At 39.3% G+C, this 11,810-nt stretch overlaps 1 protein-coding gene across 2 annotated transcripts; it reads left to right on the top strand.

Annotated features, from left to right (window-relative positions):
* The first annotated feature begins 151 nt into the window (after positions 1 to 151).
* Positions 152 to 6,338, top strand: CLN8 (CLN8, transmembrane ER and ERGIC protein). 2 transcript variants are annotated; one of them, XR_003254580.1, is made up of 3 exons: positions 152 to 1,858; positions 2,239 to 2,676; positions 4,366 to 6,338. XR_003254580.1 is itself a non-coding variant. In XM_026072061.1 (2 exons), exons 1-2 carry the CDS (start codon positions 1,316 to 1,318, stop codon positions 2,551 to 2,553), a joined length of 858 nt encoding a protein of 285 aa, XP_025927846.1. In that variant the 5' UTR covers positions 152 to 1,315; the 3' UTR covers positions 2,554 to 6,338. The 2 variants fall into 2 exon arrangements, 1 of the variants encoding a protein (XP_025927846.1); XM_026072061.1 differs by having other exon boundaries at positions 2,239 to 6,338.
* The last annotated feature ends 5,472 nt before the right edge of the window (positions 6,339 to 11,810 follow it).

Below are 11,810 nucleotides of genomic sequence, written 5' to 3'. Positions count from 1 at the left end.
AAGGCGCGTGTAAGCGAGCTCTGTGGGCCGGGGCCGCCCCCGTCCCCGGGGCTGTGCGGGGGGCGGCGGCGGTGCTCGGGGCCGGTCCCAGCCGGCGGCCTGCGCGTCGCGGCCTGGTTTCGCCCTGCGAGGCGGTGGGGCTGCTGGGGCCCGAGTCCCTCTCGCGAGCCGCCTGGGCGCGGGGGTGCTGGTGGGGCCGCGGCCGCGGCCGTCCCCCTCCCTCCTCCGCGCTGGGCGCAGCTGGGAGCAACGGCCGGGGCGGGCAGGTCCCGGCAGCGCCGGGGGCCCGGGCGTTGCGCGGCGGTGGTTGTTGTGGTGCGACACGGGGGCATCTCGGCAGGGTCTCGGCGGTCCTTGCGGCYCTCGCTCGGCGCCCGCCGAATCCCCGAGCACGCTGCTGGCGCTCGAATATTTTGTATCATCCTGACTCTTCCCCTTCGCCCTTCAAGTTGTTGTCCTTAAACTACGTTGTGTCCAGGAAGTTTCAGCGAGCTTGAGGCACTGACTGTTGGTCTGCTCAGTTAATAACAGTAGTGCTGTTAATAATGCATATTAATGCTGCTTCTCTGCGTTCCACACTCTTCTTACGTTTTTGGAAAATATTTTCAGTTGGAAAGTGTTCTAATGTTCAGGAATTGATTGCAAAGTCTTGTTTTGAAATACGATTCTGAAAACTCTTTTTTTGTAAGTGGTCACACTTACTGGAATAAGATTTTGCTGGTTTATGCACCAGATTTGGGTTTGAGACTCTGAATTGCACCAAAAGTTATAGGAAGGAATGAAAAATCAATGAGGGAAAAACTTCTGTACCTGGAGAGTAGAAGAATATTGACTAGTGACTGCACATTACTGTTGAAATGAGAGTTTCATACATAGGAAGAAAAAGCTTGTTTCTAGGATGTTTTTTGCTCTTTTTTGCCTTCCTGTTTTGTCCTCTTTTGCRTTGGTTTCAATGCATTGCTTTGTACTGATAGAGATTTTGTAGACTAATTGTTAATCTTAAACACATTGCTTAAGTTTTTTAGATACATAGATATTTATCCTTGAGGTGAGTGTTGCTAAGGGGAACAGGACCAAACTCTTAGCTGTGGTGTGAGTTCTCTGTAATTCAGGGCTATGTATATGAGGGGGTTTGGGTTTTTTTTTTTAATAAGACTCATCTTATTAATTTTTTTCTCCTTGTTCCAGATGGAAAAGAAGAGTTCATGGTTTCTGGTTTGCATAATAGCAGAGACTGAGTAGGCATAAAGGAGACTAGTGTGTAGGTGAGAAGTGCCAAGCCCCTTAYAAGGCTTTGTACTATAAAAAAGAAGAAATGAATCCTACGAATGATGATACAGTGGTCGGGACCATATTTGACTGGGACTATCTCTTATGGGAAGTTCGTCTGRCACTTATAGCTGCTGGGTTTTTAATCTACCTGGGAGTTTTTCTTCTGTCTCACTGGCTGTCTTCATGGATAAGTACCACTTATCGTGCCTTGTATGCCAAGGAGAAGGTGTTTTGGAATATGGCGGTCACACGCGGTGTGTTTGGGCTTCAGAGCTGTGTTGCTGGTTTATGGGCTTTGCTCATAGATCCCGTTTTTTATGCTGACAAAGTATATTCGCAGCAGAAGTGGAGCTGGTTTAACTGTTTAATAGCTGCTGGTTTTTTCTTGCTTGAAAATGTAGCTGTTCACTTGTCCAATGTTGTTTTTAGAACGTTTGATGTGTTCTTAGTAGTTCATCACCTCCTTGCTTTTGGTGGCTTGGCTGGTCTAGTAATTAATGTAAAATCTGGACACTATCTACCTTTGATGGGAATGTTGCTGGAGATGAGTACTCCCTCAACCTGCATTTCCTGGATGCTTTTGAAGGTAAGAATGTGATAGTTTTCAAATTATGTTTGTAACAGTTTTTATGCATCTCACTTGTGCATAGAAAATCTTTGTCGTTTTGTCTAGTTTTGCAGTAAGACTGTGCTCATCTGATACCCATGTTGCTGCAATACCTGCTTTTGTCCTGATCATACTCCTGTAGGCCTCCATATAGATTTGTGTGATGCATGTGGATGGCTTACATTCATTCTGAACTGGGGATGCTGCATACATGTGAAATATCATAGTTCTGCATGAAAAATGCCTGAGAGCGCATGCATGTAAAAGCTGGATATTTGCATTAGTTCTAGAGTGTGTTCACTTCCTTATCTTGAAGTAACAATCTCACTTCTGCATATTTTCTGTTCTTGTTTTTTTAGGCTGGCTGCACTAATACCTTTTTCTGGAAGGCAAACCAGTGGGTAATGATCCACCTGTTTCATTGCCGCATGATTCTTACTTATCACATGTGGTGGGTGTGTATTGCCAACTGGAATTATGTGATGGAAAATCTTGGACTTCTTCATTTTTTTGTTTTATTTTYGGGATTATTTGCAGTCACACTAATACTTAACCCATATTGGACATACAAAAAAACTCAGCAGCTTCTCAGTCCAACTGACTGGAACTTTGAAAATAAAGCAGTGAAAAATGGAAAATTAAATGGTGATACCTATCAAAAGAAGAGGATATGACACTGAAACAACTGTCTCCTAAGATAATAGTAGAATGCGGCAGAAGAATACAGGGCAAAGTAATTCTTTGCCCATGGAACAGAAGCATTTGCGAGAAGCTCATTAACACAATGATTCCTTGCTGTTAGTATTCTACGCATCAGAAGTATTTAAAAGCATTGTCTATTTAATATATACATACACATAACATTTTTAACGTCTTAATTAAGGATTATGCCAGCAGTTTTTTCAGGTTGGACAGTATTTCATGATTTAGCAATGACAGGCTCTCTAATGGTATCTTTTGTCTTAACGCTTCCATGTGGCTTTATAGTTAGTTTGTCTATTAAACTTTGCATCAAGTTTAGCATGAATCCCATTTCACATGTGTTCAAGATACTGATGCTGAAAATTACGTTAGGAAGCTTATTAATATCAATTATGACCCAAGTTAGATATTCATAGGTACCTAKTTCCTGTGTGCCATTTAATCATTCTGAGTGGCTGAACTGTAGTTCAGAATGCARTTGTAGCTGGGCTTTTGTTGGTGTTTTTTTCTGTTTAAGTGCACTTGAGGAAAAGGAAGATAATCATTAGAGCGTTCACTGTCAGGGTGAGATATAGTTTCTAAGTTGCCCTCAGACTGGGAGGAATTCATATCCACCACAAACATACATGTGGTGAGGAGTGAGGATGCAGGTCTTTATTATGCTGGTGGGCTAGCTAGATRATCATAATGGTTCTTTCTGGACTGGAAATCTGTGAAATCTAGGAGTTAATGATAAAGCTTTTGGCTCTGTTTCATCCTTGAAAGGCTRGCTGGTTGATGGGTAAAAGTATCCTTATTGTTGGTCCCAAATGAACAGTCATGCAGTTCGTTCTACTGGTGCCCCTGTTACGGTTCTTCTTTAGTTTTGGAAATCCTCTGTTAGAGAGGTTTTTAGAATCTGGGATGACTCCTCTTTAGAGGAAAACTCATGTAATGTCATTTAGAAGTTCAATTGTTCTTCTAGTATTTTACTTTGGAGAACGTATGGAGTGAGGCTAACAATCCTTTGCACTTTATCTACCACAGCACTAAACATTTCCTGGACCTAGGGAACAGAGTTGTTTTTTAGAAAGGGTCTTGGCAAATTGTGGTGGGTGTTCTCTCACAAATGATGTTGGTCTGGTCGTTCCTGGCTGAAATTTTCTGTAGCAGATCAAGGTATAAAGATCACGATAGGAAAGAGTGACACCTGGTGGCAAGAGAGTGTCATAAGGATATTGGTTCTGCTGCACTAAACTAGTGATATAAACAGCCCATCATCTGAAACTTTTTTTATATAATATGACATGACTGCTACATAGTTAATAAATTTATTTTCCAAAGTAATAAGCTTGAGCAAGCCCTGTGAAGAATTTTAGGTCAAGGCACGTTAACTAGAGACTTTGTGTATTGATCTGTGGTGGGACATACTATTTTAACTGCAGGGGAAACACTGCATTTGGTGTAAATAAGCCCATTTTATTTATTTTGGTTGGGGGTGTCTTTGATTTTGTTCACAATGAGTGCATGAAAATAGTGGTCACATTACTATGTTCCCTAATTCACTTTGCTTGAGCATAGAGTTGAAGAGCTGCCCTTTAAGGGAGAGAAAACCTTTTACCATTAGGTCACAAATTTATAGCCAAATCATGTTGGGAGTGACAGAGTGGTGAATATCTGAAATTTGGTCATTCAGAACTAGGCTGAGAAGATCATAGTAATTTTACATAGTCACGCTCTCTAATACCCTGATGATATTCGGTACAGAACATTTAATTTTGTGTGACCTTCTTATTTCTGGGCAGGAAAGAATGAGGTCACACTGTTTTGACATTATGGCCTGTGTGGATGCCATCCTGTAGAAGAAAGATTCTCCAAAGCTGGGAATTGTGTACCTCTCCTGAAGAGTTGTGTGTGAGGGAATAACATCAAAAGTGCTTTAGAAGAAAGCAGAGGATGAATTYCTGAGAAACAGTACCCAAATATATCATCCACATGCATATCTTAGAGAATCCAAACCTCACTTCCAGGAATTCCAGAGGGGAATGATRGAGGATAAGTCACCAGGTATCAAAATGATGATATGCTCTATGCAGCTTAGAATTTAAAAGTCTGGATTCAATGAAACAAGGTAATAATAATAGAAATTCTAGCTAGAGCATTGCAAAGAATCCTAACAGAAAATGGAAACATCAGAAGAGAAATACGTTTGGGCCGAGCATGGAATTTTTATGGTGGCTGCCTAAGGGAGGCGAAGTTTGCATGTGCTAAAGTAAAACAGTTGGGAGGTTTGAGGTTAGTAAATTTGGGGCTGAAAAAAGAGATTGTGTGGCCTGAGCAGACAGGTGAATAGTTATCTCAATGGCACCAGACTTCTAATATATATATATATTTGCATTATTAATTTATGTCTAATGTTCTTCTTAAGTGGATTTWAAAACTTGCATTAAAAGTATTTTTGATCAGAACATGGCAATTTTTTTTAATGTCTATCTTAGTGTGAGTTGTTTCAGGTAAAGATCGTTATGGTGTACCTCTAAAACCTTTTTCATGCCTTAGTATTTAATGAGTAATAGCTAACAGCACCTGTTAACTCAAGCAGCACCTGCTAGAACAAGAGAACTACACAATAAAGCATATAACAACATTTACTTTCTAATTATGTTAGTTTAGGCAGAGGGGATTTTACAGTCCAGCTACAAATACAACAGGACATAAAAATACAGGCACCCTTTCTTCTTCATCCTGATGGTCTGGGTTTGGAGTTATCAGTTCTGTTACGCTAAATCTGTTTTTTCTGCTCAAGTTTTTTGTTCAATGCCTTTTTGCTGTTCCTTTCAGAAGTTTGCCTGGTTTATGATTGTGGATGATTCTGTCTCATTGCTCTTWAAGAAGATTGAAAAGCTCTCTGAGGGTGTTGGTGTCTAATTACTCTTAAAACTGGCTACTGCATTTCAACCCAACCTAGACTAGGCATAATTTGTTTATAAATTTTGATAACGTGAAAGTAATCCCAGTCTTGTTGGGCTTCTATTATAAGAGTTCATCCACAATCTAAGGGAGAAAAATTTACCATCAACTTCAGTGCTAGATGGATCAGGTCACAGCATGTGCTGCAGTCATGTTTTGGAAAACTTTTGCATCGTATGTTTTTAGGTGAATTTTTTGATTGCCTAGGTGACTCTTAGAGACTTCATTGTGCTTTCTTGCTGAACAGGCTTATTTAAATGCTGCTTGTCTCACCTTTCTTGCTGATACTTCATATACTTTTTTTTTCTTTTTTAACTAATCCAGAATACCCTAGCCAGGTGTCTGGTTCTGATTGTCATACAGCATTTCTAAATAGTGGTGTTTTCATTTGCTCTCAGTTGTGTCCAATGTCTTGTGTTTTTTTTTCCCAAACACATTCCACCCCCCCCCCTCTTTTTTTTTTTTTTTAATATTTACTCTTACCTGTGGTGCTGGTCATGATCCTGCAGCAGTCACATTACTACAATGATGTCTTTGTCTAATACAATTCCCTGCATGCACTGTTGAGCTCTTCTTCTGTTAAATATCTGTGTCCAAATCATTCTTTTTTTTTTTCCTGATAACACTAAAATATTAGGCATCATGTACAGTTGTAACAGACACCTCTTAACCTCAGGAAAGCTCCCACTTGAAGCGAATTTAGAAACATTAATGAACTAATAAATTCAATTCTGTTCCTTGTACAATGTAACATTTGTTAAATGGATCTTTACACCRTGTTCATAAATAAATGTATTTTATTGAGTAATTGTCTACTGTGAATTTCATTTACTGATGACAGTAATGTCTATTAATTATTTTTACTTGCTATTTGTAGCTGAAACGGTCTTTGCAATGTATGTACTAAAAATGTATATGCTCTAGCCATGAAGGTACTYCATTTGGTACTACATGACACTTAACAGTTTAATATGAGCCATGTTAATTTTGGGGGGGTATTTTTGCAAATGTCTCATTGCTAAATAGCAAAATATGATTCTAAGCATTGAACATGCTTGTTTTGGATGGTGCTTACAGAACTTGATTCCTGATGCTTTTGAGCATCAGAGAACTAAAGAAAAATTCTATCATTATTGATAAAATTTACAGATGATTCAGTGATTGGAAGGGCATTTAAACAGCAGGGGATCTGGATCACTAGCTAAACTGAGAATAAAAAAAAACAAGTTCTGATTTAGGTATTTTCTAGTGCAAAGTTACAAGTTTAGAAACAGCAAGTGCTAGTTACATTTACAAGAGCAACTCCTTTCCTGGGAAAAGTGACAGAAAATTGCTTGATAGGAAGGGGAAAAAGTCATGTTGGATAATTGAGCATGAGCTCTGTTAGCAAATATTTATGGCTAATAAGGTCTTTAGATATTTTTTAAAAGTGATCGGCATAAAAAGACTGTATAATCTCTGCACTCGCTATTAATCTGACTGCAGTTGGAATATTGTATCTGCATCTTGTGTCAGCAGCTGACCTACAATTTTAATATACTTATTAAAAAAAAATCATAGTTGTGATGAGAAGAGCCATACTTGGAAGTGAAAGATCAAACTTCTTTGGGTTATTTAGCATATCAAAGAGAAGATTAAAGAATGTAGGAACAGGGCTTTACAAATCTTAGCACAACTGAAGTAATCTGCAGATTTGATGTTTGGTCGTTGCTAATGACTTGCAAAATACCTATCTAAATTGACTTTGGGGCTAAAATATTACAGTTGTGTGAATATTATGATGAAAAATTAACAAATCCTTTGTCATCTTGCTATCGGAGAACTGGCTAAAGAATAATAATAATGGAAGTCACCTGGAGGAAAAGGAACTTTCATTTCCTCCATAGGTATTTGTTATTCCGAGGCTCGGTAGACTTGAGCAATGATCCAATTCAGTCCTACCTACAAGCTCTTGACCACTAACATGTTTTGGCAGAGGTATACTTACTAGATGACTGTTTGCTTCTAGGTTCAATGTGTGTCAAAAGATGTTGTGTCTTGCAACAATTTACTAATAACTTTCCTGACTTCAGCTAAGTTTCATTGACTGAAGTATATGGGCAGGTCCTCAGGTGATACAAAGTAATAGGGAGAAGGAGCAGGTGTGACTTACAGTAGGAAAGGATATACCTCAAGATGATTACCACCCTGTAAAAATCTAGGCCCCCAGAAGTAGGAAAGCACTGGTAGAACCTAAATCTGGGATCACTGTACTAAGGAGAAAATTACTCTGTGTTGTAATGTGATCACGAGGAACTTCCCATCTTTGGGAAAGAAGTGTTTTAAAGCCTTGGCTATGACCAACCTTCAGGAATTCTGAAGGGAATTAGAGTACAGGAAAATAAATAGTGATTGTAATTAATTAAAAGACAGACACATTCTCTTCAAACAGTAGGTGATACCTGGTTTAGGAAGCTTTAGGTGAGTGCTTTTGACACAACTGTTTCAAATCCCTTTGTAACATAATTAAAGCTCAGATTGTGGCTGGAGTGGGGAAGAATTGTGGGTTTTTTGTTTTTTGGTTTTTTTAGCTGCCACTGCCTTGTTACAACTCCGTTTGTGGTTCACCTAGCCTGTTGGCTTGTGCCCTATGTAAGGGAACAGGGGTGGCCATCTATTTTCAGAAAAGGAAAAGCATCTTTGTTGCATATGTAAAACARGCATTTATTATAAAATCTGTGCTCTTTCTGCATCACTGTTGCAGAAGACATGAAGACATAGGCTAAGACATGAAGACGTAGGCTAAGACACAGGCTTGTCCAGAGAGTAATGCCCCAAGTCGGAAGCTGCCTATCTGTTAATGATATCAATCGTTCATTGTTAAAATTATGGTTTTGTTTTCTGATTTTAATTGGAGAATTGAATTGGTACGTTTCTTGGTTCTCATTGAGGCTGAAGATGTTTTGGTTTGGATTATTAACTGTTTTGGTTTGGATTATTAACTGTTTTGGTAATCTTGAACTGGCTTTTTTTTTTTGTTAATAATCATTAAAATGGAAAGGATCATGTAATGTAGGCAAGGTTTCAACTACAGTAGCTATCCCCTGTCTTCTCCTCCCCTGACAGAGGATGGACACCATTCACGTTCTCAACAAAGCTCTGCAGTTTTGCTTGAACTCCTGAAGTCTGGCATGGGTAGGTGGGGAGCTGTGGAAAAGTTGTGCTGTTGTACTATGAGGAGAGAAATAGTAGTGCAACTGCGAGGAATGGGAGATGAATACAGCTCTGGACCCTTTTGCTTCCCCTCCCCTGCACAGTATACAAGAAATATATTTGTTCTTTTAGGTAACTGATGTGTTTGAAGGAAGCTGCTAGGTAGCAGCACAGTTCTCGACCATCAGAGAACATAATTCAGGTATAGCCAGCTCCACTCTGATAAAGGTTGMATAGCTACGCACTGACTACTCTCCATACAGAACACATCCATGCTGTGATCTGTGAAAAAGCACAGCACAGCATCGCAGGACCAGATAGCGAGGGAGAGATGGAGGAATAGGAATGGAACAGCGGTGATTCAGTGCTGCTCTACAGCTGTTGCTGGTGGAGGCTGTGCCTGCGCTGAATGGGAGGAAGGGGATTTTTCAGGCTAGAATTTGATTTGACTGCCTGATTTTTGCAAAGGCTGTTTTTAAAATGGTTGAAATGTTTGATTCCAAAAACAAGGTTCAGACAATAATTGTTGAGGTGGGCATTGGGTATTACGTTGGGTAATTCTGAGTATAAATTTTTCCAGAAATTGTTTTGTAAATCAGGAATAAATTCCAGATGTCCCCTTTGAACGCTTTGTTTTTAAACTTGATAATGGTGGAAATATTGATTTAAAAAAAAAAAACACAAAAAAACCCACTGTCTTTTGATCTATAATAGCCAACAGTATTGTTAAATTTGACCTCTCTAGGAGTTGTTTTCTAACTGATATGTTTTCCCAGTGTAACAGGAACTAATCTGGGCAAATCAGGCTGAGATGTATGTATTTACACTATGAAAGTTTTGGAGTTTTTATTAGTAGTATTAAAACTCTGTTATAGTAGCCCACCCATGAAGAACCTAACTGAGAAGAGTGCTCTTCAAGCACGCACACAGAGATAGAGTGCAGGCCTTCTGGAGCAGACACTTCCAGAGTCTGTTGCTTGTGCAGTGCATTTTTATTCCCGATCATCTGACRTTTTTCATTATTCTTGTAAGAATGTACTGTACAAGCAAATGGCTGGTATAATTTTGGCAGTTGCATCTGCAGCAAAGTTCCCAAGATTAATTGAAGGAAAGGAAGTAAAGATGTTTGCATACAAAGCTTCACTAACTGTGGAATGTGTGTGGGAACAGACTGGGGTGAGAAGAACAATTCATAATGGTACTTGTATGAATAAAGTCCTTTTTTGTAAATAATCTGCAAAAGAAACATGAATRTTGTTAATGTTTAGCTATTTAGACATTTTCAGTTAATAGGGAAATATGTTTTACTTTGTGGTTCTTACCTTATTCCCAGAAAAGTATTAGAACACATTTATGCTGAGAGTGTTATTCAATAATTGAAATCTTTTGATCTTGTGTTATGGTACTGACATTTAAGTTGGTAATTTGGAACAGAAACAAGTGAAGGTCTTTAATTAAGCAAATTACCCTGTCTGTTGCTCTAGTTGTCAGTCCCCAGATGGGCTTCCAACCTTATAAGAGATGTTGTGGGCTCTGGATCTGATTGACTAGTTAGTGTTCTGTAAGTGATAGCGTCGCTGAGCCGAAGCCAGGGCTCTTGCAGCACTCTCTGCCTTCCTGTTCTCCCCAGGTGAATCAATACCAAGTGAGGTGGAATGGCAAAGTTAATGGTGCAGCAAACATAAAAGGACCTAACTATGTTCAAGGAGATGGAGACAAGCCTAACTTGAAAGGAAAGGAGTGCAGCCTACTCAAATGTCTGACAAGACAAAAGCAAGCAAACTGGCTGTGCAGTTGCTCGCAGCTGTATGTGTCTGTGTGTGTTTTCTGAGTCAGCTAGAGTCGCTTTTGAGTCCTTAAAGTTACATGACCTGAGCAGAGGGAGTGGAGGTTTAAAAATAGATTTGTTTATCTGATATAATACATGTTACTTTTGGTCTGAAATATTTATCTAATTCTCTTTTTAGCTGCCTCTGCTGCTTTGAATACTTAGTTCACATTAGAGTACCATACAAGCTAACGTTGTTTTCACTGCAATGTCCTCTGACATTTACTTTAAAGACTTGTGAGGATGTGCATTGTTTCTGTGCTGATATTGATTGTGGCAGTCCCAGGAACTCATCTGGCCCTGTTTTGTAAAGGGCAGCTGGTATATATTGCTGTAGTTGTAGCTGTACTCTGCAAATTCCCTCTCCTGCTTTACTATTTCTTCTGCCAAAAGCACTTTGCCGTGTGAACACTGCCTTTTGCTGCCAAAACTGTGTTCACTGAAGTTTAAGCAAGGGCTTGAACTGACTCCTTGGATGAAAAACTATACCAGAGAAAGGACTAATTTTGACCTTTCAATTGTRTGTTCACATTATTTGTAGTTATAGAGGTTAGAGAGCTGACTTTCCCACATTCCTGGACTGTATAGTTATGCTGGCAGAATCTTTTAAGAGTAAATCAAGGTGATCCCTACAGTATCTTGAAAGGCAGCGCCATGTAGACAAAACTAGAATACTCTAGTGAAGTAGTTTACTTGGAGTAGACAGGAAGCATCTAACAAGAGCTTGATCAGCTTGTCTTGTTGGTCATATTTACAGGAAGAAAGTGTATCCTTGAAAGCAGTTGTAGTCTTGCTTAGGAGTCATGAAAAGTAAATATGACTTTAAGAGGCTTTGGAATGAGATTGTTGAGGCTGCTTGTTATGTTGTACAGTGCTGATCAGATTGTAGTTGGGCATTAAATACGTAGATTCTGTCTGATACTTTAACTCATATTTTTTAACTRTTTACTGTTACAAGTATCACAAGGACGTAAATTTTTCCATGCTGAGTCAAAGTGCTTCTAATCCAGTATCTTGACTCAGACAGAGACCAGTAACAAATCCCTAAGGAAAACAGATTTAGAGTAGGATTTTCACAACATACCCTTTCAGTTTCCGACAGTCGGTGACTTAAGGATGTTTTCAGCTGAGGATTRCACAGGAGTTGGTGTTTCGACAGATGTTGATGAACCTATTCTCTCTGAATATGTCTAATCCCTTTTTGAACCCCTTTGTATATTTGGCATAACTGGACAGAGAACAAAAATGGTTAAGGGTAAG

The sequence above is a fragment of the Apteryx rowi genome, unplaced genomic scaffold (assembly GCF_003343035.1).
Source record: "Apteryx rowi isolate R43461 unplaced genomic scaffold, aptRow1 scaffold_335, whole genome shotgun sequence".
Taxonomy (NCBI): Eukaryota; Metazoa; Chordata; class Aves; order Apterygiformes; family Apterygidae; genus Apteryx; species Apteryx rowi.
Note: the sequence above shows the minus strand (reverse complement) of the source record. Positions and strands in the feature narration are given on the sequence as shown.